The sequence below is a fragment of the Leopardus geoffroyi genome, chromosome B3 (assembly GCF_018350155.1).
Source record: "Leopardus geoffroyi isolate Oge1 chromosome B3, O.geoffroyi_Oge1_pat1.0, whole genome shotgun sequence".
Lineage (NCBI taxonomy): Eukaryota > Metazoa > Chordata > Mammalia > Carnivora > Felidae > Leopardus > Leopardus geoffroyi.
This window is the reverse complement of record NC_059337.1, coordinates 37,368,334-37,392,082: the sequence shown is the minus strand read 5'-3', so window position 1 is coordinate 37,392,082 and position 23,749 is coordinate 37,368,334. Positions and strand designations below refer to the sequence as shown.

General features: G+C 47.3%; 2 protein-coding genes across 13 annotated transcripts in view; one reads left to right on the top strand and one right to left on the bottom strand.

Annotated features, from left to right (window-relative positions):
• Nucleotides 1-8,240, top strand: part of PIAS1 (protein inhibitor of activated STAT 1) — a 137,632-nt gene extending 129,392 nt beyond the window's left edge. For 4 of the 7 annotated variants that reach the window (XM_045449295.1, XM_045449298.1, XM_045449297.1 and 1 more), the window contains 3 exons: nt 1,599-1,741; nt 3,578-3,615; nt 4,236-8,240. In XM_045449295.1, the coding sequence (XP_045305251.1) occupies nt 1,599-1,741; nt 3,578-3,615; nt 4,236-4,529 (475 nt within the window). In that variant the 3' untranslated portion in view covers nt 4,530-8,240. Of the gene's footprint in view, nt 1-1,598; nt 1,742-2,350; nt 3,124-3,577; nt 3,616-4,235 lie in introns of those variants that run through there. The other 3 variants (XM_045449300.1, XM_045449301.1, XM_045449302.1) reach the window with 3 other exon arrangements.
• Nucleotides 6,532-23,171, bottom strand: CALML4 (calmodulin like 4). 6 transcript variants are annotated; one of them, XM_045449306.1, is made up of 6 exons: nt 23,059-23,165; nt 21,437-21,564; nt 16,770-16,910; nt 14,487-14,675; nt 11,221-11,329; nt 6,532-7,216 (listed from the first exon to the last, which is right to left on the bottom strand). In XM_045449306.1, exons 1-5 carry the CDS (start codon nt 23,124-23,126, stop codon nt 11,232-11,234), a joined length of 624 nt encoding a protein of 207 aa, XP_045305262.1. In that variant the 5' UTR covers nt 23,127-23,165; the 3' UTR covers nt 6,532-7,216; nt 11,221-11,231. The 6 variants fall into 6 exon arrangements, with proteins under 6 accessions (XP_045305262.1, XP_045305264.1, XP_045305261.1 ...); XM_045449308.1 differs by lacking the exons at nt 6,532-7,216; nt 21,437-21,564 and adding an exon at nt 21,289-21,319 and having other exon boundaries at nt 11,011-11,329; nt 23,059-23,171; XM_045449305.1 differs by lacking the exon at nt 6,532-7,216 and having other exon boundaries at nt 11,011-11,329.
• Between the last annotated feature and the right edge of the window lie 578 nt (nt 23,172-23,749).

Below are 23,749 nucleotides of genomic sequence, written 5' to 3'. Positions count from 1 at the left end.
TTTCGGATAAAAACAACCTGCAAGTTTATGGCATTTTTAGAAGAATAATGCCATATTCAGCATTCGTGGCCATTTTACAATAATGACTAGCCAATAAATAAAAACCTCAACCCTAGGCATATTGTATTTGTTATTGTGCAGTGTAAAGGTGGGTGGAAATGCATCTTCAGAATAATATCACAAAATTGAAAGAAAAGGAGCCAGCCAGGAATTAGAGGCAAACATCAGTAAATGTAAAACATTTTGCTGTCTTCAGCCAGTGAGTGTTTAGTATTCATCCAGAAATTTCCTTTGCTGTTTGGTATACCAAGATATTTTCAAAGGCTAGCATTTCAACTGCTTTCTTCCGTCTTATAATCCCTTAGGCATTGTCAGAGGAGACAGCTAATGGAAAATGGTATTTTTTTATAGATGTAAGAGGTTTAATTAAGTTTCCATTAGACAAAACATTTTTTATGAGGCAGAAGAGAGTATATTTTATGTTTCATATCCCATTCATGAAAATGTGGTGGATGGTCATAACTAGAACTCTATTCCTGGAAATCCAACCTTGGCATCTTTTGAAATATTCTGAACTTGCGTTGCACCATCGAAATTGAATCTCCACACCCAAGTACTTTATATGAAGTTTTAAAAACAAAAAAATAGCCTCTTTATACCTTCTTTGTTCTTTATTTTCTATGACTTATATGCCTGTTAGCCTCTTGGATGATTGGGATAGCACATGACCCTCGTGTTTGCACTCAGAACTATTAGAATTCTTTTTCTTTTTAAGATCATTTCAGTTCTTTCTTGTCTTTTTCATCTTTTCCCCTCCATTTTGCTTTTTTAATTAATTTTTTGTAAGGAAAAAAAGATTTAATTTCTCAGCTACTTAAACATTTCACTTTTTTCTTCCAGAATCCCTTTTTTTTTGTCCCATTCTCCCCCCCCCCCCCCCCCGCCATTATACTATTCTCTCTTTAAAACCTATCCACCACCTGTTCACTTTGGAGCACATCCTCTTGTCTTGCTGCCTCCCGTTCGTTCAGCAGGCTTTGTATGCAAACAGTGTGCCGACAAGTGTGCGGGGCATTGGGAATACCAGGATAAACAGTACCGTGTTTCTGTTCTCGTAAAGATTACAAGTGTGGGGGCCAGCTGTTAGCGCCACTGCTCAGATTGCTGCCATTTCCCAGACTTGACTGTGTGTGTTTTCTTTGTGAGGACATACCTATACTTTTGACTAGACAGCATTCCAGTGCTTATTTTTAAAAGGTTTCCAAATTTTGGCTGCTATAGATATCTTTCACTCATATCTCGCTGAAGTGGCTCAGCCATGCCTTCCCCCTGCATTCCAAAAGTGTAGATGAGACAGCTTGTGGCTTATGAATGTTGGATATATCGTTTACCCATCCATTTCTCCCTATAGCCCCTGCAAAGTGCTACTCTGTATACAGATTATTTCCGAATAATTATGATAGTTTAAATTATATATTGCTTTGCTTGTCTTTTTATTTTCAGCACAAAAGCTAGGACTCATTTTGCAAGATGCGGTCCCCTTGTTAGAATTAAAAGTTCAACTGACTCATGAAAATTATGCGAACCTTTCCTTCTAGCATATTAAGTCTTCCACATCAAGCATCTCCAGTGTCCCGCACCCCAAGCCTCCCTGCTGTAGACACAAGCTACATTAATACATCCCTCATCCAGGACTACAGGCATCCTTTCCACATGACACCCATGCCTTATGACCTACAAGGTGAGTCACTGGTTCTTCTGTATTGTCACATAGCATTATGAATGCCTTTGATCTACATAGACTTCCCCTGGGTGAGTCTAGGGAAGAATGGAAAGATTGAAAAAACAGGGGCTTGGGCCTGGTGAACTGAGAGAAATTAACACGGTGGTCGTAAATAAATACAGACCCAGTTCCTTGTTTGTACCTTCATTAGTAGCCAATGTTTTACTACCAGCGGTGAGACTAGTACAAGGATCTCAAGGTTTTGTGACCTTCAGTGATCTACAAGTTGTTTTTGGATGACTTTCAATATGTTGCTTTGCAATTTGATATTTATGAAAACTATTTTTTTTTTCCTGAATCCAGTTAATAATGCAACTGGCATTGTGGGTAACTGTGTTGTATTATGTTTTAAATAATGCTGAATTAAGACATTGGGAAGTTTTAATTTTTGTTCCAGCGAACCTGATTCTTCTTTTTAAAAGTAGTTTGAAATGTCAGTATACTCGCTGCACAATGTATTTGGGGTTGATAATAATCACTTACATTATCAAAAAGTTATTAGTTCTGTGTCTTTGTAATTTAAGAATTTGTACATCTAAGAACATTTTTCTTTTTTATCCCAAAAAGCTGTGTGTGCTTACTGTAGAGAATTTAATACAAAAATATAAAGTGAAAGATTCCCTCCATCCCCTCCCCTACGGAAAAATCCGGGGCCACTGGCAAAGATTCTTGGAAGCTGAAATAGTTGAGTAGATTCTTAATGATTGTTATGAAAACCCTGTTTGAGCTCTGTCCAGTAGAACTTTCTGCGAGGAGGGAAATGTAATTTACAGTGGCCACTAGCCACATCTGGTTATGGAGCGTTTGAAACATGGCGGTTGTGACTGAAGAACTCAGTTCTTCATTTGACTTAATCTTAGTGAATTTGGGTACCCACATCATGTGGTTCGTGGCTACTCTGAGACAAGGCAGCCCTATTTCTCACTGAGGCTACTGCCGGATGTCCACATCAGGAACCACAGGGACTGTATATTTTGCAGATCCTCGTGTTATAACCTGTTCCAGTGTAGACAGTGGATGGATCCTCAGAGGATTTGTGTCGTCATATTTTTATCTACATCTGCTTGTTATCCTTACCCCCAAGCTTAGATATCAGAATGAGGCCTTTTATTCACATGGGTTTCTTGTTCTCCATATCATACATTGAGCGATGCGGACGAGAGTGGGAATTAGAAGGAGCAGCTTGCATGGACTCCATGGCAGCCAAGGACCAGACAGTCCTTCTGTGACACAGCACCCCAGCAGTCACACCCCTCCCATCTCTCCCCGCCCTCATGCCACTGGAGGATCTCTGAGTTGGAATCTGGTACAGATAGTGGCGAGTGAACAAATTTGAGAAAGAAAAAGAAAATCTGTGCTACAGCTTGCTTAACTTCCTTCTACGTAAAACTTTCTCACCCACAAAATGAGGCCAGACATAATGACATACCTCACAGGTGCTTGCGAGGAGTACATTAGAGTAGTTTGAAATGTTAGTTAAGAGAAGTCAAGAAAAATTGGTGAAAAGTACTCTGTCCGTGTAAGGGATCATGTTCGATCCAGCAGGGTGGCAGTGACCCAAATCCCACAAATGGAGTTGCAAGGAGGGCAAATATGGCTAAAGCTTGAACTTCAGCCTTGGTAATCTAGAGAGGGGAGAGACCAACGGTGGGCTTCCGCTCTTCTTTTTAAATTCTAAATGAATTTAGAATTAGCATTTAAGATTTGTATTGGTTTCTAGAGTATTGGGGCATTAGGGAGGGTTTTTTTGTTTTGTTTTATTTTTCAAAACTAAAATAATTTTTTTTCTCACAGGATTAGATTTCTTTCCTTTCTTATCAGGAGACAATCAGGTATGTTATATGAAACATATTGCTGTTGTCTTAATTGAACATTAAAGTATTTGTAAGTATATTATGTAGCTGTGAGAGAAGATAAATTTCTTAGAAAATTCAGAGTAGTCCTCATTATTGTTAAGGTTTTAAACATTTAAATAAAAATCCCCTTGTTTCAGCTGTGCCTGAGTATATAGTCAGAATAGTATCTATTTGTTGGTTTCCAGTACTCTTTTATATAAAAAAGAAACAGGGCAGTAAGTCAGTTGATAAATCCTTGGCCAGATATCTCCATTAGAGAAAGAGGGTGGACTGTCTTCTTTCCTGCTGCTAATGAGCATATGCCTCTTTGGAAATAGAGTTTTGAGAATTGTTCGCATTACAAATTAAAACAAAACACAGCACAAGTTTTACTTTGGTTCTCCTCCCCCCACCCCCACCCCCAGTTTCAAATACAAAAATGTTCTCAAGATCAAGAACGTGATCATTACATACGGCCATTTGACTGTGAAATGTTGCAGTAGATATTTCAGGCATACCAGATATGCAGTATGTATTAAGTTGAGGACTTTGTTCTGCTGAGAAGGTCTATGAATTTAGAATTGATGGGTGTTTTGTCTTCTGTCTTCCCTCCCCAGCATTATAACACCTCCCTCCTTGCTGCCGCCGCAGCAGCGGTTTCCGATGATCAAGACCTCTTACACTCGTCTCGGTTTTTTCCGTATACCTCCTCACAGATGTTTCTCGATCAGTTAAGTGCAGGAGGCAGTACTTCTCTGCCAACCACCAATGGAAGCAGTAGTGGCAGTAACAGCAGCCTCGTGTCCTCCAACAGCCTGCGGGAGAGCCACAGCCACACCGTTGCCAACAGGAGCAGCGCGGACACGGCGTCCATCTTCGGCATCATCCCAGACATCATCTCGTTGGACTGATTCCCTCGCCCCTGCTGCTCCCACCCCTACCCCAGATTAAATGAACTTGGCAGAAAGAAGAGAACTTTGTGCTATGTTTTACCTTATTCTGTTTAGAAAAGTACACAAGCGTGTTTTTTTTTCCTTTTTTTAGGGAAAAAATTAAAAGAAATGTACAGAGAACAAAACTATATTTTCAGTTTTACTTTTGTATATAAATCTAAGACTGCCTGTCTGATAAAACACTTGTAAAAAACAAAAAAAAAAAAGGAAAGAAAAGAAAAAAAGAAAAAAAAAGTACCCACAAACCACCTTCAGTTCATTTTTTTCTGGATTCTGAAGATTTTTTTTTCATCATTTGTCCTATGGTTTTGGTTTTATTTTACTTCAATGGCATTATTTTATTTGCAATAACAAAAGGAATTGCATGTATGAAGTTTTAAATTGTGGGCTTTTCTTTGTTGTGGGGAGGGGGCTGGGGGGAGATCGTTTTAATTTCCATTTTCTAAAAAGGACAGACTTGGATTCTGTTTGTGCGTGTGCATATTTTATTCAGCCTTAAATTATAAATCTCATCTGTCCCACTGCATTCCCTGTGTATTTTCAGGACATAGCTCGTGGGTGTGTGTGTTCAGTGTGTGTGTCTGTGTATATTTTTCTGTCGTTACTGTTCCTTCTCCTCCCGAGTTTTCTGCATTCAGTTGATAAATCAGTTGCCTGCTTCTCTCAAAGTGCTTTGAAGGTCTTGAACTCCCGTATGAGCATCTTTATTGCTGTCCCAGTTGCATGTTCCCCATCACATATTCTCTCTTATTTGCTAGATACCCCCTGAGAATATGTTCTAGAGATTTGGAGTAAAGCTGTCTGGATAAAGGAGGAGGCTTGGCAGACCTGTGAATAATACACTTTAGTCTAGTTCTTTCTTCTAAATTTGGATTGCCAGTATTATGTATTTAAACCAAGTCTGTGAACACCTGCCTTTCTGGCCACGGGGTAACAAGTTTTCACGAAGATCTTCATGCCAAAGTAGGAAGTAAAAATAGCTTCAAAAGCCCTGTTGGGTGTCTTGTGCAGCTGACAGAGGTAAGGTTACATCGCTTCGAAAAAGAAAGCAAGACAGTCGATTACCCTAAAAGTAAATTCTCTTTGGAAAATACAGTGCACCACACACGTCCGTCTAGAAATCCACTATCTGATAAACAGTTAAAATGCAAAATAGGCTTGATTCTTAGTCAATTTACTCCCTGGTTCTGAGTGAACTTCTTTTCTTAGCCTCGCTGTCTTGTTTGTTTTATTTTTTCTTCACCTTTTAAAGACACGCATGACATAGGAAAGTCAATATTGTTTCCTTTTTTCTTTTTTCTTTCTTTCTCTCTGTTTTAGAATTCATGGATCAATCTAATCTTATTAATAATGGAACATGTAAATATAGTGAGAACTGTTTTTCAGGAGATGAGTGTGGGTTGGAGGGAAGGAAGGTGGTTCTACTTGTGTTCCAGAATCCTCATCAGAGAAGGTATCTTATCCTTCGGGGAGCACCTGAAGGTGTGGAGGGGTTTAGCCAGTTTAACAGAAAAGATGGAGGAAGGAGCGTAACGCTTACCAGTTTCCCAGCCTGGATTTTTATATCACGACTGTCTATGTTCTCAGAGTTGGTGAAGGACCACCTTTGTGTATAAAAGTGTCGCTTCAACCTTGCAATGGTAACAAAATGACCTGCTTTATCCGGGTAGAATTCAAGATGGCTGTATCTTCAGTTGTATGATAAAAACGGTTCACGTGACTGTGTGGCATCTAAAAATAATACCTGTTTTTACAGCATCTCTCTGCCACTAAATTGTTGACTTGAATTTTGAAAAACAAGTTGGTGTTGATATGTATATGTGTGTGTGTATATATGTATTTATAGACAAGTGTGTGTGAGTGACACGTGAGTTAATAGTCTTCCCCTACGCATGTGTATCCACACACACATGGCTGAGTTATAGTCACTAAACAATTTGCAATAAAAACAAAAGATTCATTGTTGGTGAAAACAGGAATTAGTGTTTTAATAAATCTGCTCTTATGGTGAGTAAACTCTTTAAGAACGCTCGTTGCCATATTAACTTAGGCTAAGATTTAAGAGTACCATAATTTGTGTCTAAATTCAGACTGAGATAGAAATCACTCAAGTTGTGGGGTGTTGCTTCTTATTTCACACTGTAATAGGAAATATCATTTCTATTAATTCAGCTACCTAAAATGAATAGTTTTCTGTATCCTCTTTTCTTTGTTTTTCTGTCATTGTTGTTAGTGGTCTCAAAATTCTGATCAATAACTGTGTGTGTAGTGCTGAATCCCAAACTCTGAATGATCCAGTTGAAAACCCATCCCTGTCCTTCCTTCAGCTGAGGTTTGGGGATGGTGAGTTTCCCTCAGTGTCCTGCATTATACCAGACTAAAGGAAGAACAGGTAATAAATAGGGAGAAAGAAATGTCTGTCTAGTGGCTTTGGTCATGTCTCTACAGGAGAAACGAACCATTCGATTGTCTTTCGATTTTAGTTCATTCCACTCTAAGGAGTTTGTTTCTTTCAGTTGTTGGCTTGCCAGAGTGTCGCAGTAGCAGTAGCTATCCCTCTGTTGGTCTCTTGGTCAACACTGGTCCATCAGACTGTTTTGATCGGTAGTCGTTATTGGTAGAGTCATGCCCTGCACCGTTACCTTCTAAGTTAAAAAAAACCAAAAGAAGTGCACAGGCATTTCATCGGTTTTTTCCTTAACCCACCCTCACCCCACGCCAACACTGACATGCTGTCTGTGGACGAAGAGCGATTCCCAGAATCTTTAGGCAAGCTGCCACCATCCCCTTGCCGTGGGCTTTCCCAGTAGGTGCACATATGTTTCTGTTTCTGTACAGTACTCTGTATTTTTTGATAAAATAGCTATTTGACTTAGCAGGGTTGAAGTGGCTTTTAATTATCTTGTGGGCATTATTGGACACGTCTTTTTAAAAACAATCTGACCTTAATCGTGCCACACTTGGTTGACTAATTTATTTTGAGCATTAAAGTTTTTCTTCTGTTAATTTAGACATTATCACAATTCTGTATTGTTACTGACTTAGGAAAGATTGCACTTAAGCTTCTGTTAAATGTGATTTCTTGGCAGATTTTCCTTTGAGTCAAATGTCTGAAACAATGAACATATATCCCAATTTTAAATTAACTAATTGTGGAAAGAACATTTTTAAACAATTCCAAGTTTAAATCCATAAGACACTTCAAGATCTTCAGAACTTTAAAGCACATTTAAAATTATTTTAGTAAGAATTTTGTTTTATCAATACATGTTGAATTCTGTTTTTTAGTTAAAAAAAAAAAAAACAAAACACAAAGCTTAGATTTCAGAAAGAGGGAGGGAGAATAGCTGGTGGTCCCAGAGTGTGCTGCTGTTAATTGTTTAATTAACAAAGGGGAAATGTATATAAACAGATATAAAAGTTACCATAAATTCCATGAACTTAAATCTGTGATTCATTGCCTTAAAACTTTCTCTCTTAGAATTTCCATACCGCATGCCAAACCAGTAAAATGGCTTTTAAAAATGTATAGTAGACCAATGTCAGTTTGTATAAAAGTACCAAGTGAAAATATTTATTACATGCATTGGAAAAAAATTGTTTACCTATTGAATGTTACCTGTTTATGTAGAGCTCTTTAGATGTAATAAAAGAAAAGCCTTCAGTTAATTTGTCTTCTGTAAAATATACTGTGGGTATGCAAGGGACCATCCCCGTAAGAAAACTGATAATGCTTGGTGTTTCAGAGCACCATTCATCCAGAGATTTCAAAGCATGGCAGTTAATTCCCTTGCAACATGCTTTGAGGTAAGTAATGCATATACAGCCATCATTCCCCCTTTCTTACTGAAATATGGCAAGCTTTGTACTGAAACCACAGCATCTGTTTAGTTTTAAATCTATTTGATAATCTGCAGTTTGAGTGCTAAGAGAGGTGTGGCCTGTTTTTGTAAACACCACTAGGTGCTAGGTAAACCAACTGGGATTTCAGGAATGAACAAGAAACGGCCTTGGGGTAGTAAGAAAAGGCCTTTCCTGGGGTAGAGGTTTCAGTGAGAACGAGTCACAGGGTCTTGGAGTCCTAGCCACTGAACACCCGGAATTAGGAACACGGAGTCGGTGCAGATGAGCCCAGGCTCTAACGACCAAGCCACTCAGGTGCTTTGGGCAAGCGATACTTCCTGGTAGGAAAATGAGATTGATAAAACTTTGCTTTAAAACCATCCTGGGACCATTCAGTGACAAACATTTAAAAAGCTTGGAGGGGAAGTACCCTTGTTTATTATTTTAGCCCAGAACTTCCTTTCCTGTCCTATCTAACTCCTAGGTATCTGCTGTATCATCCGTGGTATTCCAGATTGGCTGTGCAGGACTTGCTTCCTCATGTCCATGACGAGTCAAAAAGAGATGTGGGGCCAGGACCCCTAAGCCTTGGCTGAAAGTGAAATGTAGCAGTTCTCAATGGGGTACCGCAGAGAAGCCTTCAGGTAACGAAATTTAAGCACCAGCATACACACAACACCCGCCCCCCCCCCCCAACTTGCTTTGGCCTCTAAAAGGGCCCTGGGAACAGCCCTAGCAATTCTGTATATTTATGTTGTTTTTTTTTTTTTAATGTTTATTTACTTTTGAGAGAGAGAAAGACAGTGTGTCGGGGAGGGGCAGAGAGAGGTGGGGGGAGACACAGAATCCAAAACAGGCTCCAGGCTCTGAGCTGTCAGCACAGCCTGATGCGGGGCTGCAACTGGTGAACTGCGAGGTCGCCACCAGAGCCACCCAGGCGCCCCTCTCCTCATGTATTCTTTTTTTTTTTTTTTTTAATTTTTTTTTTTCAACGTTTATTTATTTTTGGGACAGAGAGAGACAGAGCATGAACGGGGGAGGGGCAGAGAGAGAAGGAGACACAGATTCGGAAACAGGCTCCAGGCTCTGAGCCATCAGCCCAGAGCCCGACGCGGGGCTCAAACTCACGGACCGCGAGATCGTGACCTGGCTGAAGTCGGACGCTTAACCGACTGCGCCACCCAGGCGCCCCTCTCTTCATGTATTCTTAAAAGAAGGCCATCGAATTGTATAAGCCTCAGGCCCCACAAATCCTGGATGTGCCCCTGCACCATTTGAACCTGGGCTCCCCAGCCAGATGGTCACAAGTTCACCTACTTGGTGTTGGGGCCATTTACTGCCTGCCCCCAAGAGTGCTCGGAAAATGACCGTGGTTAGGTCTGAAGCCACAGCATCGGGAGATGGTTGCAGTAACACGGGGACCGATCTGTCCCTTGCAGTTTCCCTTGTGCCTAGCCCTTAGATTTGTGTTTTGTGTAACCTCCCAAAAGACACACCTCCCTCTGAATTTAGTTTTCTTTTGCTTTGGCCACTAAGGTGCCATTAAAAAGCCACAAGCCCACAGAGCCCAATTTTGATACATATAAGGATGAAAATCTCTGTACTTAGAGCTCTGCCCTGCCCCTGCTTAAACATGCTAGTGTGTGACTCCAGCCCTTTTTAGGGCTGTGCTGACACTGCCAGTGGATCCACAAATTTGTTGAGCACACGGGCAGCACTAGCCTGGCACCTCCTGGGTACATGAGTCACTTAAAAATCTCCAGCTGGAAGAGGTCCCAGCAGGGCTCTCGCTGTGTCCCAGCCATGGCCGGTTGCTCCCCTCATTACTTGCCATTAGTCTTGGGGGGAAATGGCTTGAAGCCATGATCAATTTGGCCCACTTGAGCCGACCCCTCCTAGTGCCGTGACCCTCTCCGATAATAGTAGAGCTCGAAATTCAGACGGGAGCTCCTCTCAAGCTCTGCGGGGTCCTGATGAATGCAACGTGTCACATCTGACGTCCTGTGGTGTGGGCTGTAAAGCCAGATCACTCTTCCTGCTGTTTAGCCGATGCCGCCCTGTTTTAACACGACGGTTTTCGCTCTATGGTCTGTGTTTATGAATGACTATCCCGAACTGTGTCACTATGTGCTGAACTGGGAATAAGAATTTGTAAGCGGCCCTGTGGTGCCACAAGAAATGTTAACCATGATCTTTCGTTCATTTGTTTTAGCTCTTTGCTTGATGCTGGTTCTCAGCTAGCACTGGCTTTGCCTTGGAAACGTGGAAGATGGTTCCAGCACCCAAATACAGAATAGTGTCTTTTGGTAGATTGTCCTTTTTAGGAGACCCACCCGCATGGTAACTCAGGACCGCGCAGTGCTCTGCGATTGGCAATGGCGGTTTCAAGCCACTATTTCAGACCATCCTCAGGGGGCTCTGTGAGGTAAGAAGTAGGAATCTAACTTTAGGAATCCAGCTGAGGCTTTGAGGGGGTGAAATGACTTACCCCGAGTCCAGAGTCACATAGCTTGGCAAATGACAGAGTCAGAACTGGAACCCAGGCCCAACTCCAAACCTTGGGCTCTTTTGATGCTATAAAGGGCTGGACTAATGGTAGTTATTAAAATCAGTATAAATCTTTTTATTAAAGGCCTGCTGATGCCACGGCTGAGATCCTTTAGTCTCAGAGCCAAGCTACCCTCTGGTACCGTCGGGTCATGTCACCCCGCTGCCGTGTTCACCATTTCCCCAGAGGGAACGGAACGCTTTTCTTTTCAGAAGCTCCTCAGTCTGCATCTCCAGGGCCAGGGGGAGGCTCCCTCACATCCTCTTCGCTCAGTAGTCCTGCACAGGGATGGTGATCTTGTCGATAAATTCATCATACTTCACTTTGCCATTTGGCTCAATCTCTGCTTCCCTGAAAAGATCGTCCACTGCAAAAAATCACATTAATTTTTCAGGTTGGCCATAGTGTTACATGATAGGACATCGAGTCAATTACTGGGGGGCTGAGGCTCCCCAGAGGTCTTCCCTTGTGTCCAATGGACCGTTCCTGTAGACTAAGAAATAAACTAGTGAACAGAACAGGACAACCCATCCCCTGTCCCTGAAGGCCACTGATTCAATTTTGAGCTAATCAGGCTTTCTGCAGGGGCCAGGATAGAGGGTAAGGAGGTGTACTAAGTGAGGATTAAGCCACTGAAGCCACTTTGTGCTTGTTTTTCTCTTCATCTTTTTTTAAGAAAAATATCTGACCCCTGTGCCTGTATTTCCAGAAATGTTTGATGTGGATTTTACCTCCTATAGCCCACCCTCTCAGCCTCCCAGCAGAACAGACAGCCTCAGCAGCCCCATCCTGGGCCATCCTGTCCCTGGCTTTGGCCTGCCAGCTCTCCCTTCCAAATTGGCATGCCCCACCCTAAGAAGGGACTTGGTGACAAGTGGTGTCGGCCACCATCACCTCTCTTTTAAGACGTGTGTGTTTAGGGATGGGGGTAGTATGAGAGAAAATAAATTCAACTGTGTCTAAAGCTCATAGTATACAAAACTGTCATTGTTCTCTGACATTGCTAAAAAAAAAAAACCATTTACTTGTTTCTTCTGGTTCTGGATTCCTCAGACAAAATACTAGCTTGTCCCAGATGTTGGCAAGAAAGGCCATTTCGGCTTACGTTTCTCCACACTGGCCTCATGGGGCCAGCCTACCTTTGGCTCTTTGGGCCATCCTCATCCTCTTGCAAAAACCGTTTCACTACCCTGTGTCAACTTCCCTGGCACTAGATGTCCCCGACACATAATTCTGGGCAGTTGGGAAATAGCCCGTGATTCTCTGCTCAACCGTCCATCCTCCCCTAAAATGTAATTACTCTTCCCCGCGTCAGGCTCTGGGCTGATGGCTCAGAGCCTAGAGCCTGTTTCCGATTCTGTGTCTCCCTCTCTCTCTGCCCCTCCCCCATTCATGCTCTGTCTCTCTCTGTCCCAAAAATAAATAAACATTGAAAAAAAAAATTTTTAAAAAAAAAGGGGCGCCTGGGTGGCGCAGTCGGTTAAGCGACCGACTTCAGCCAGGTCACGATCTCACGGTCCGTGAGTTCGAGCCCCGCGTCAGGCTCTGGGCTGATGGCTCAGAGCCTGGAGCCTGTTTCCGATTCTGTGTCTCCCTCTCTCTCTGCCCCTCCCCCATTCATGCTCTGTCTCTCTCTGTCCCAAAAATAAATAAACATTGAAAAAAAAAATTTTTTTTTAAATGTAATTACTCTGCTGTGTGCCTAAACTGATGGTAATTCTGAGTATGTTTAGAATGTTGCGGAGACTGTAATTTATCTTGTTTCCTGAAGAAGCTTCTACCCATCAGCCATTTGGTTCAGACCTTCCCAGTGGACAGGCCCAACACCAGCTTGCGACATCAAGCACTGCAGCCTTCTCCTGTCCAGAGAAGGGGCCGCGCTTCACGGCCAAGCGCTGATGATGCCTTCTGGGTAGAGCGGTGGGTCCCTCTGACCCCATAAAGAACCAGGGTGCTGAAATTCTAAGCCTGTCCCAGGCCTTCGAATGGAGGCCTCCCTGGCAGCCTTCTCCAGCTGTTTGGAGGATGCTTCTTAATAAAATTGAAGATTTTCTTTCAGTCATCCAGGGTAAAAGATTCTTACTTCTAGTATCATCTTTCCTCTCTCCCACAACGAGAGGAAGGGAAATCGGGCTTCCCGCTTGTCTGGAACACATTACCAGTTTGTTTGAAATGTCACTTCACTGGTTAAACAAACAAGATGCGTGTGAGTTTGGGGGCCATGGTGTTGCTTTAGACTGAGATCATTAACCGTAGGAATTAAGGTCCCAGCCGGCCCCCTCTGCCAACACACCGCCTGGAACATAAAAGGCCGAGCTGTGTCCTCAGAGCCTGAGAGCGAAGGAGAGCCCATGTTTTTCCCCGGTTCACATTAACACAGCTACAGTGAAAGATGGGATCGTGATAGCTGGCAGCCTGAAAAAGCGGGGGAAAGCTGAATCTGCCGTCTGTAGCGCTATTTTTAAATGTGCTGTGCCTTAGTGACTGCGGATAAAATCTTAAGTAGACTGCTTTACAGAATGTTAGCTCTTGGGAGGATCTGAGGGACTGTCTATTGTAACATTGTTTCCCAAAGGGAAAACCAAGGAGAGTGAGAGAGGTTAAGAAACTCATCTGAGATCCGGCAAATGAGGGGGGGCGGGGGACCAGGAGTCCAATCTAATTCAAACCACAACCTTGCAACCCCTCCGCTGGTCCCTTATGATTTAACCAAAGGCTAAAAGGTCCACGGTTACTGAAGCCTTTTCCTCCGGCTTGCTTGTGTCCTAGCCCAGCCCTCCAGGCCCCACCACAGGCAGGCCCAGCAGCCTAACTGGAAATGCCAGCCTCTGGTGGCCAGCCTGGGATGGCTGGTGTGGCAGGGCCCAGGGGCTAGGCTGGAAGATTGCCAGAGGATGGCCCAGCATTGGGGTCATCCCATAGAGCGTCCAAAGGGCTTTCCCAGAAGACCCTGGCCCCTTGTCCTGCTCTGAGGTAGGAAGGCACACTGAGCTGCTAGAAGGTGCCAGGTGAAGGCCACCACGGACGCTCCTTATGGATGAGCTCTTAAAGCTGGCTGAGTCGTGAGGAGAGGGAGCAGAGTAGCATCTCAGTTTGGAAGCTCTTGGCATTAGCGACAACTTCAGAAGACAGCTCTGGCAAGGGGAAAGAGGCTCGGGGGACGTGCGTGTGTCCAACTGACCTGCATTCAACAACTAGCTGTTACCCACCAGTCACTCGTGTCACCATTTAGCAGTGTAAGGGGGCCACTAATGCCCCCAGGACTGTCGTGAGTGCTAAATGAAGGCCCATAGTAAGGCCCAAGTAGATCCGGGCTGGGTTTCCCCGGGTCTTCCCTTCACCCTGGCAGACTTCCTCTGTCACTCTTGGGCCCCCTCGTTCTTCCCCTGGGCTCCAGAGTTCACTGAGCAGCCGTCTGGGGCATGCATCAAATGCGGTGTGTGCACAGTCCTGCCGGCGTGGTGTCCTTCCCCCAACTCCCTAATCCTCCCCTGCTGTTAGGAAGGAGGGACCCAGGCCTTTACCTTCCTTGTGGGTGAGCTTCTCCCCCAGTGTCATGAGTTTTGACCGCAGCTCGGACGCCATGATGTAGCCTTTCTTCTCCTTGTCTGCCATCAACATGGCCAAGAGGATTTCTTTCTTTGGGTCCTCTTGTTTTATTTGCGTGTGCATAATGGTCAGGAACGTGGAGAAATCCAGCTCCCCGTTTCTGTCTGGGAAACCCACAAACACAGCAGACTGAGCAGGGAGGGAAGAGCTAACTGGCCCCCTGCCTAAGTCTTTATGGCCAGTTCAAGGGCCACCTACTTCAGGGAGTGCCGTGATGGTGCTGGTGTTATAGTGAGGATGCGGCTGAGATCCCACCATGGATCTGCCTCATTCAATCCTCCCAGTAATCCTCAGTGACCATGGCTACCATTGCCCATTTTGCCCACTAAGGAGACAGAGGCCCCAGAATGTGGAGTCACCTCACAGAGCAGTGGCAGGACCAGGATGGAGCACACTTCCTCTGCCCCTCTTCCGGGTGCTTCCCTCCTGCCCTGAACTGGAGGGAGGTACCCCACGCGTCCATGCTTGCAGCCACTGCAGTACATCCGCAAGGACGCACAGGTGATCCACCTGGAACCTCAGGCCCAGTCCCACCCGCTCACCTGCCTTTCTCCTCACTGCAGCCTCCGGCCTAGGCTCCCCAGCCCAGGCCCCTCCTCCAGGCACACCTGGGCCCCTCAGCCCAGGCCCTGGCTGGCTACAAGTGCAGGAAGTCAGAACTTCCCCTCACCACAAGTTCCTGTTTGGAGGAGACAGAAGCCAAAGGAAACCACCACCCCTTCAGAGCTGGAAACAGGGGATCTCAGTCACGAAGCACCCGATCACCAGGCTCCAGATCTTCAGAGGCCTGCCTCCAGGATGGGCTCCTAGCGCTGCCACAGGTATGCTCTGCTGGGACCCCAGGGTAACCCTAGCAGGTGGTGCGAACCCATCTGCAAGACGAGCAACAAGGTGCAGACACCGAGGCCTTTGGGCTCCAGGTCAAGTGCTCTTTCCGGTCTACCTCCTTCCTCTGGGCCAGTCTTTCCTTCCTGTGTGTCCAGCTACCTGGCCTCTGACACCTCTCTTTTTGGGTTTTCTTATTTTTGTTTCTTTAAAAAACAAATTAAAAAAATTTTTTTAATGTTTATTTTTGAGAGAGAGAGATAGAGCATGCGTGGGACAGAGGCAAAGAGAGAGGGAGATACAGAATCCGAAGCAGGATTCAGGCTCTGAGCTGTCAGCACAGAGCCCAACATGGGGCTTGAACTCACGAACTGTGAGATCAGGACCTGAGCTGAAGTCGGACGCTTAACTGACTGAGCCACCCAGGCGCCCCTAAAAAATAAATTTTTTAAATTATTTTTTAAATTTAATTAGAGAGAGCATGCGCAAGTGGGGGAGAGGGGCAGAGGGAGAAAGAGAGAGAATCTTAAGCAGACTCCACACTCAGTGAAGAGCCTGATGGCAGGCTGAGTCCCACGACCCTGGGATCATGACCCAAGACAAAATCGAGAGTCAGATGCTCAACTGACTGAGCCACCCAGGTGCCCTTCCCCCAAAAAATAAATTAAAAAAAAAAAAAAAAACTTGTTTCTAGTTATCAAAGTCCTATATGTTCCCACTGTCAAACAAACAAGAAACAACAATAAAGGGTATACAAATCATCCCTAATCCCATCTCCAGAGAGAACAATTTGGTAGCATCTTGGGTGGGTTTCCTTCTACCCTTTTTCTCGGAGTGTTGCATCGTTTTTAGGAGGTCAGTCTTTGGAAGGAGAATCAGGTCCCAACCCTGATTCCACCATTGGCTTAAGAACTTGGGCAAGTTACCTAATGGTTCTGACCCTTGGTTTTTACCTATGAAACAGGATGATGCCTACTTCACAGTTGTTCGAGCTAAGCACATGACAAGTACTCAGCAAAGGGAGACACGGGGGATCGCTGTTAGCCCTATCTGTACGGCAGGTTTGTGATGACCTAGTTGGAACGTCTAGATCCCGTGGTCCTCTGTGCGAGATGGGGTGGGGGTGGGGGGGTCACTGGTTGCTATGAGGATTCAAGGAAGCCTGAGGGATACACTGTACCCCTGGCCAGATGTCTCCACAGCTAGCGCTGGTGAGTTCTGACTCCCACCTGCCCCTCCACCAGCTGAGCTGTTCACACCCCCACCCTCTGGGCCACCCCCTGCTGGGCCCCTCCCCAGGACCAGAGCTGCAGGGCTCAGGGCCCACCCACCAGCCCAGATAGTGTATTCCCCTCCGGCAAGCGCCCACTCACCGATCCCGTGAGTCTGCAGGTGCCGCTGCACCTCTCCAGGTGTCGGGCTGGCCCCCAGGCACCTCATCACCACCATGAGGTCAGTGGCTTTTATCTTCCCCCGCTGCTGCTTGTCATACAGGGAGAAGCATTCCTTGTACTCTGTGCACAGCCCAGAAGAGAGAGTCAGTCGCACATACTTGCTCTCCACCCCCATGCCCTCTCTGTCCTCCCTTTCCCTTCCCTCCCCCTTCCTTTTGCTGACTCCCTCTCCTCCTCCCTTCTTAGAGTTGCCAGATAGAGCAAATGAAAATACAGGGCTGCCATATCCTATTGACTAGAAGCAAGTTACGGTTTCCACCGACACTCAGGGGTAGGGGATCATACTGGAACATGATTACTAGGAGATGGGGATCCTGAGGGCCGCACTAACATCTATCCAACACACCACATGTTGCAAAGAATCTAGGGTGACCATGTACATCCTGCTAGACATGCACCAGGGGCTTTCTGCTTTCAGTGCGTCATGTGTTGTCTGTGCTATTCTGTGACAATATTTGTCGTAGCATTGCTTGTTATAGTAGAAGATTGGAAACAACCTAACTATATATCAATGGAAGATTGGCTAAATATATTACATTATAGTCATAGCATGGACTATTTTGCAGCTGTTTAAAAAAAATGAAGCAGAATCATATACACAAATCAAAACAATCTCCAAGAACAGAGCTAAGTAAGACTAAGGCAAAGGACATAATAGTCCATCTAATATGCTGCCATTTGTGTTAAAATAAATAACGGGGGAAAGGGAGAGAAATACCACTTAATGATATAAATAATTGGAAAAATTGCCTGAAGGAAAATGGAAGACTGAGGAATAGGAATGGGAGAGAAACTTTACACTGGATATATTTTTTACTTATTTTTTAACTATGTGTATCCTGCCTATTCAAAAATAGAGTAATAAGAATTTTTTAAGGAAAAAAAATTACAGGGCTGCCAAGTTAAACTGAACTTCAGATAAACAGTGAATACGTTTTTAGTATAAGTATGTCCCGCATTTTGCATGGGATATACTTATACTAAAAGGTTTTTGCTGTTTATCTGAAATCCAGATTTAACTGGGTGTCCGGTATTTTATCTGGCAACCCTATCACCCTCCTTCTCCTGACTTCCCTTCTGTCTCCTCCCTCGCTCTCCCTTCCTGCCTCTCCCTCTTCCCTTCCTTCTCTTTTCTCTTCTCTTTTCTCCCCCTCCCTAACTGAATAAAACCAGAGGAAAGCAATCCTACCCTCCAGGGCCAGCCCATGGAGACCAGGAATCTACAGCAGGGCGTCCAGGCTCCAGGGCACCTTGGCAAAGACAGCTTATGTGGGAAACCAGGGAAATAATGCCTCCGGGTTACTGAGAGGAGCAGAAATCCCTTCTGGGAAGGCCTGGCAGAGAATGGCTCTCCTATGTGGCGACAGTTATTGTCACAACTGTGGCCACTGCTGTGTCCACTCTCCAGCCCACCGCCTCCAGGCTGCCGAACCCTCAAGCTGTCCTCTGACACAAGCCCTGGTCCTGTTCTCAAAGACTTCAAGGGGTGCTGCCGGGACGTTGTCCTAGGCTCTGACTAAATCTGGCTTGCTGCTGTCCTCAACCCTTCCTCCCTGGGGGAGACACAATGGCTGCCAGAGCTGAGGCTTCTCTAGACCCAGTCTCAAGGCCCAGGGGAGCCCAGCTCTCAGCCCTGAGGGCACAGTGAGGCCAGCAGGGAGCTGGGGAAGATCCTGGGCCCCACCACTGAGATTCCCATTCAGGCTGGGTGGGGCTGCCATCAGAATCGGTCAAAAGCTGCCCGGGGGGGGGGGGGGGGGGGGGGGGGGGGGGTGCTCTCCAATCCCTGAGGCCCACAGGGTGGTGCACCCCCCATCGGGGCCTCTCAGCATCCAGCTCCTCTGTTCCTCATACCACCTGGCTGGTGCCTCAGAGGCTGGGCCCTAGGCTCCCTACCTGTAATAATAATAACAAAAAAATGGCGGCTTACAGTACTGAGCACTTCACCTGGGCCCGGTTCATCCTGCAATGACCCTGTGATGCACCACGTGGTACCTCTACCCTTCCCATTGTGTAGAGGGGGCCACTGAAGGCTGGGTGGCTGAGGGCCTGGCTCCTGAAGTTCAGCTCCACCCTCGAGGCCACTCTGGATCCCAGATTCCCAGGCAGAGGCCACCAGAGGGCAGAAGGGGATGAGGGGAGAGGGACGGAAGGTCCTCAGTTCAGCCCCTTCAGTTCCCCGATTAAGGCCTCTCCTTGCAGCCTAGGATTTCAGCAGAGCTGCTAATAAAAGGCAGCCTCCCCGGTGGGGTTTAGAGACAATTAGTTGCCTTTGTGCCTGCGGAGAGGTTGAAGGGGAAGGCCTAGCCCTTTCAGAACTTTCCAGAGCCTGGGCTCGGAGAGGGCCAGAACACATATGTGACCAGGGAGCAGAAACTGAAGTGTCCCAGGGAAGCAGCACCAGAGCCTGGCCTAAGATCCCGCCTTTGGTTCCTGCAAAACCTAACTCCCTCCAAGAGGGCCCAGTGCCATCACCTTATATGGAGGGATAGAGCGGGGGCTGCCCTGCATGTAGGCCTTAAAACTCCCACAGCGCCCTTCCTGGGGACCTCTCACGGCCACCCCCACCTTGTCTTCTGTCAGTTTGCCCTCTGAGACCTCATCCTATGACAGCTTTTCAGACCAGTGCTGCAAGGCAGTCATCACAGGTCATGGGGCCTGGAATCAGACAGATTCTACAGATGGGCAAACTTTCTCTCCCACTTGGATCAGTAATGGGACGGTGCCCCTAACATCATCAGGGCTAGGGGCAAATGGAGTCCCATCGCCTAATAGACTGTTTCATAAAATACGTTCTTTCTTCCCACCTTGACAAATATACCATCGAAAGATCTGGAAGGCCAGATCTGAACTGGATCTCCCGTGCTGGAACAAAACAGCAAGGCTGTTACATTTATTTCCCAATAAATGTAATGTCGCTAAATCTGATAAGTGAGCTACTGTTACACTATTTCTCACCCTTGGACAGATTACATTCATGAAACTGAACCCTCTTTCAAATCTTCAGCACTACTGATTGCAATAGGGCTATTTTAAAACATTTGCTGTATAGATGCAGGGATTGGAACACTGTTTGATGCTACATTACTCAGTAATGGCTCATTTCAACAACCAGCTCAGAGTACTCCTAAAATTATACCACCTGGCTCATGCTAGTTAGAGCAAGTCTGGGTGACACCGGCCCGAGGCAGGCCCAGGGTCATGTGTATGACAGCCTCCTCTCTGTCCCTTGCTCACAGCAGCCTGGTGAGTCAGCGTCATTCTCCCTACTTCACAGATGAGAACACTGAGGCTCAGGGGTGACTGGACCCCAGGTCACTGCCTCCAAAACCCCTGGCCTTTCCACTCCAGCGGGCCACATCTGTCCAATCTCTCATTTATTAAGCATTAGTGGCCACTTTCTCGGTGTCGGGTACTGGGATGCATAGGGAGGATTTCCTTCTTCCCTTCTGGGAGCTCCACAGGTCACTGAGCCTCGGAACCAGGCGTGGGTTGGTGGAGGGGGGTTCACGAGACTGACAGCTGGACTCCAGCCTTGAGTCAACATTCAGTCTGCCCTTCAGACTTGGGCAAGAGAGGTCCCTGCACTGTCCCTCCTCTTGGGGTGAGCATGTTGAGCGATCTAAGACCAGGTGCTCTCCTGGAGCCTGCAACCCACCCACCCACTCTAGACCAAGCTCCGGGGACCTAGAACTCTGGAATCCCTGCCCAAGGAACCCTAAGCACACCTCCGGCTCCTGCAGTTGCTAGCTGAGCTCTGCTGCCCACCCCCTGGCTCAGGTCCGGGCCCCTGAGTTCTATGTAAGCCAGATCTCCCCTCCTGGCCTTGTGGACACACCACGCTGTGCTGTGCTGTGCCAACACTGAGGCCGGCTGGGTGGCAGGCGGGCTAGGGGACTTGGGGAGTAAATGCTCCAAAACTAGGCTGGCTGTCAGGGCACAGGTGACCTCAGAGGCCACCTTAGCCGATCCCCGTTTCACAGATGGGGAGACTGAGGCCCAGAGAGCAGAAGTGCCTGCCCAAGAGTGCAGACCAGGGCTCTTTTGCCTCTCAGCTCCTTTTGTTTGACTCTCAGCCATAAGCAGTTAATGACCGCACTCTCCACCTCCTATCCCTCCTCCCAAATCTAGCTATCAGATCCCCGGAGAAAAACCTCCAGGGCGCCCGCTCCTATCTCCCTAACTTGTAAGTCACACCGACAAATGTCATAGCAACACTTCCACCTCTGAGCCCTACCCCCACCTTCTCGGCTGTGGTGTCCCCGGCAGCAGGCAGGCGGCCCCTTGCCTGTGGGTGGGCCCGGCTCTCCTACCAGCCGCTTTCCTTCCCACCGATAAACAAAACAAAACAAAACAAAACAAAAACGGGCAGAGCAAATTGCCTAATGAGACCCATATTTTGCTGTGAGTTGCTAATTAAAGAGCAAAGCCAACCTACCATTAATTTGGTCCTGGGAAAGAAACTTGGCCTGTAGCAGAGAGAGGAGAACAGTCAGGGAGGGGACTCCAGGAAAGCGCCTCCCGCCCCCCAGTGCGGGGGGGGGGGGGGGGGGCAGCCTAGCTGGAAGACACAGCCCCCTACTCACCATCGCAGGGCCTCAGGCTGTCGCCTGTGGGCTCCCGGCTCCCACAACCGCCTGTTCTGTCCCTCTCCTCCCGGCTCCAAGTCGAAAGTCCGCCAAGCTGGGTGGAGGCCCCAGTAATAAATCCGCGGCTGCCATGGAGACCAGGCCCAGTGCCCGGGTCAGATTCCAGCTTCCCCGAGCACAGCTGATGCCCCGCCACCGCCCAGCCAGGGCGACAGGTTTCACTTCTTCACTTCGAGAAAATGAGGCTGCGGAAAGGGCTCCCCCAGGATTCGTCCTGCATCAGGACGCTGATGCTCTGTAGCAAATGGACACACGCCCTGGTTCCTTCCTGGGAGCCCTCTGTGGACACCGGGAAGGTGTCGGTGAGTACACAGAAGGGGGTCCCTGCCTGGGGAGGGAGTGGGGGGGTGGTCTTTTCTCTCCCCTGGGACTAAGCTGGGGGCTGACAATTCCTGCTTGGTGCCTGGCACTTTGCACCCCGTCTTACTTAAGGCCCATCACACACCATCCTGGAGGCAGCAGGGAGCCCTACCATGGTGGTGCAGCCGGGCATTGGGCACCCCGCTGCCCAGGCCTCGTGGTACAGAGTGAGGAAGGGACACGGGCTTCCTGCTCTTGGGTTGGATTCAAATCCTTCCCTTGGGTTCATTTGCTGAGTGACCCCGGAGCATCATCTCACTGCTCTGTGCCTCAGTTTCTGCACCGGGCATCATCACAGGACTGTTGAGAGAATAAATGACTAGTGCACAATCGGTTGGTTCCCTTCCCTCCTTCTGGGGACCCTGAGAACAGGGGTGGGGTGATGCCTGCACTGGGGTCTCAGAGCCCACAGCGAGCTACCCAGGGGGTTCAGGGGGAGGCCTCTTAGGTGACTTTCCCCAGTCAGGAAGGCTGCTCTTCATTTCCCTCCTCTGCCATCTAGAACTCCCACCCCTCTGGTAGAAGCTGCTGACATTCCTGCGTCCTCTCACTGGTTTGTGCTGCACTCCCCCCACCCCCAGAAGGGGAGTGTTCCCCCAGGGTCCTCCGCAGCTGCTGGCTCCCTGTCTGTGGGGCTCCAACTCCAGGGTGGCACCCGCTTTGTTAGGTTTGTCATGGGTGGCCCCACAGGCTGTGCTCTGCACAAGGGCCCCCAGCTCAGGGGATGAGTGGGGACTGGTGAGGGGCTGCACGTGCCTGGAGGAAGGCAGGGGGGCTCTTGCTAATGTATACAAGGCACGTGGACAGGGGGCCTGCCCTTGGTCCGGCCTCCTTCCCTCCTCGCCTGACCACCTCCACCTGGAAGGTTCGCTTCCCCCAGATGGAGTCACTTCTTCACACCTGTTTCTAGGCCCAGAGAATTTCGGCTGGAGGATTTGACTACTCTCTGTTGGGGCTGAGAAGAGAAAAGGCAGGCAGGAGGCAGGAGAGGAGAGGGCTCCTGCTAATAGCCTTGTGGGGAGAAGAGGTGGGGCAAAGTCAGGTGGGGCCTTGGAGGCCAGGGGTGGGGGCACAGAGCTGAGGCTGGCGGGGAGGCCTGCAGGGGTGAGGCCAAAGCACTCGCTCGGAATCACCCTGTGTTTGGGAAGGCGCTCATGCGGGAGACAAGACATTTTCAATCCATGAAGCTGTATACTCACCATGAAAAATAGAAACCCTGTCCAATACCAACTGAGGGCTGAGACTTTGTTCGCCAGAAGGGCCCCATCACCAGAGGTTCTGATTCAGCAGACAGAAGGGGCCAGTTTGTATTTTCCTCTGCTATCCTCGTGTGCCAGTCAGGGCCACACTTCGAGAACCACTGGCCTATAGGTAGCTAGAGGGAGTGAAGCCAGGTTGTAATTAAGAAGTATTTCTGGGGCGTCTGGGTGGTTCAGCTGGTTAAGCATCTGACTCTTGATATCAGCTCAGGTTGTGACCTCACAATTCATGAGATCGAGCCCTGCATAGGGCTGTGCTGACAGTGCAGAGCCTGCTTGGGATTCTCTCTCCCTCTCCCTCTCCCTCTGCCCCTCTCCTGCTCTCTCTCTCTCTCTCAAAATAAATAAAAACTTAAAAGAAAAAAGAAGTATTTCTAGGGAAACATTTCCAGGAAACTACCCAAAGAGATCTCTGTCAAGAGAGAAACCAAATTTCCAAGACTCTAATAATTTGCTGTGATTTCTTTTCCATTCTAAACATTCACTTTCGTACCTAATTTTTTATTCACTTTTTCTTGCTTTTTGTTTTTAATCAAGGGCTCCCCAAGTTGTATAAGCTTCAGCCCCCACACAACCAGGCCCGTGCCTGCTCACGAGACCTCCAGCAAAGCTGTGCCGTGGAGAACAGGCC

Excerpts from the sequence above, each read along its gene's own strand:
- CALML4 (XM_045449306.1), bottom strand. The coding sequence starts at position 23,126 with ATGGGGCCCTTCTGGCGAACAAAGTCTCAGCCCTCAGTTGGTATTGGA. Across the intron at positions 14,676-16,769 it reads CCTGCAGACTCACGGGATCG|ACAGAAACGGGGAGCTGGAT; the intron begins GTGAGTGGGCGC and ends TGGGTTTCCCAG. Across the intron at positions 11,330-14,486 it reads GAAGCTCACCCACAAGGAAG|TGGACGATCTTTTCAGGGAA; the intron begins GTAAAGGCCTGG and ends GATTTTTTGCAG.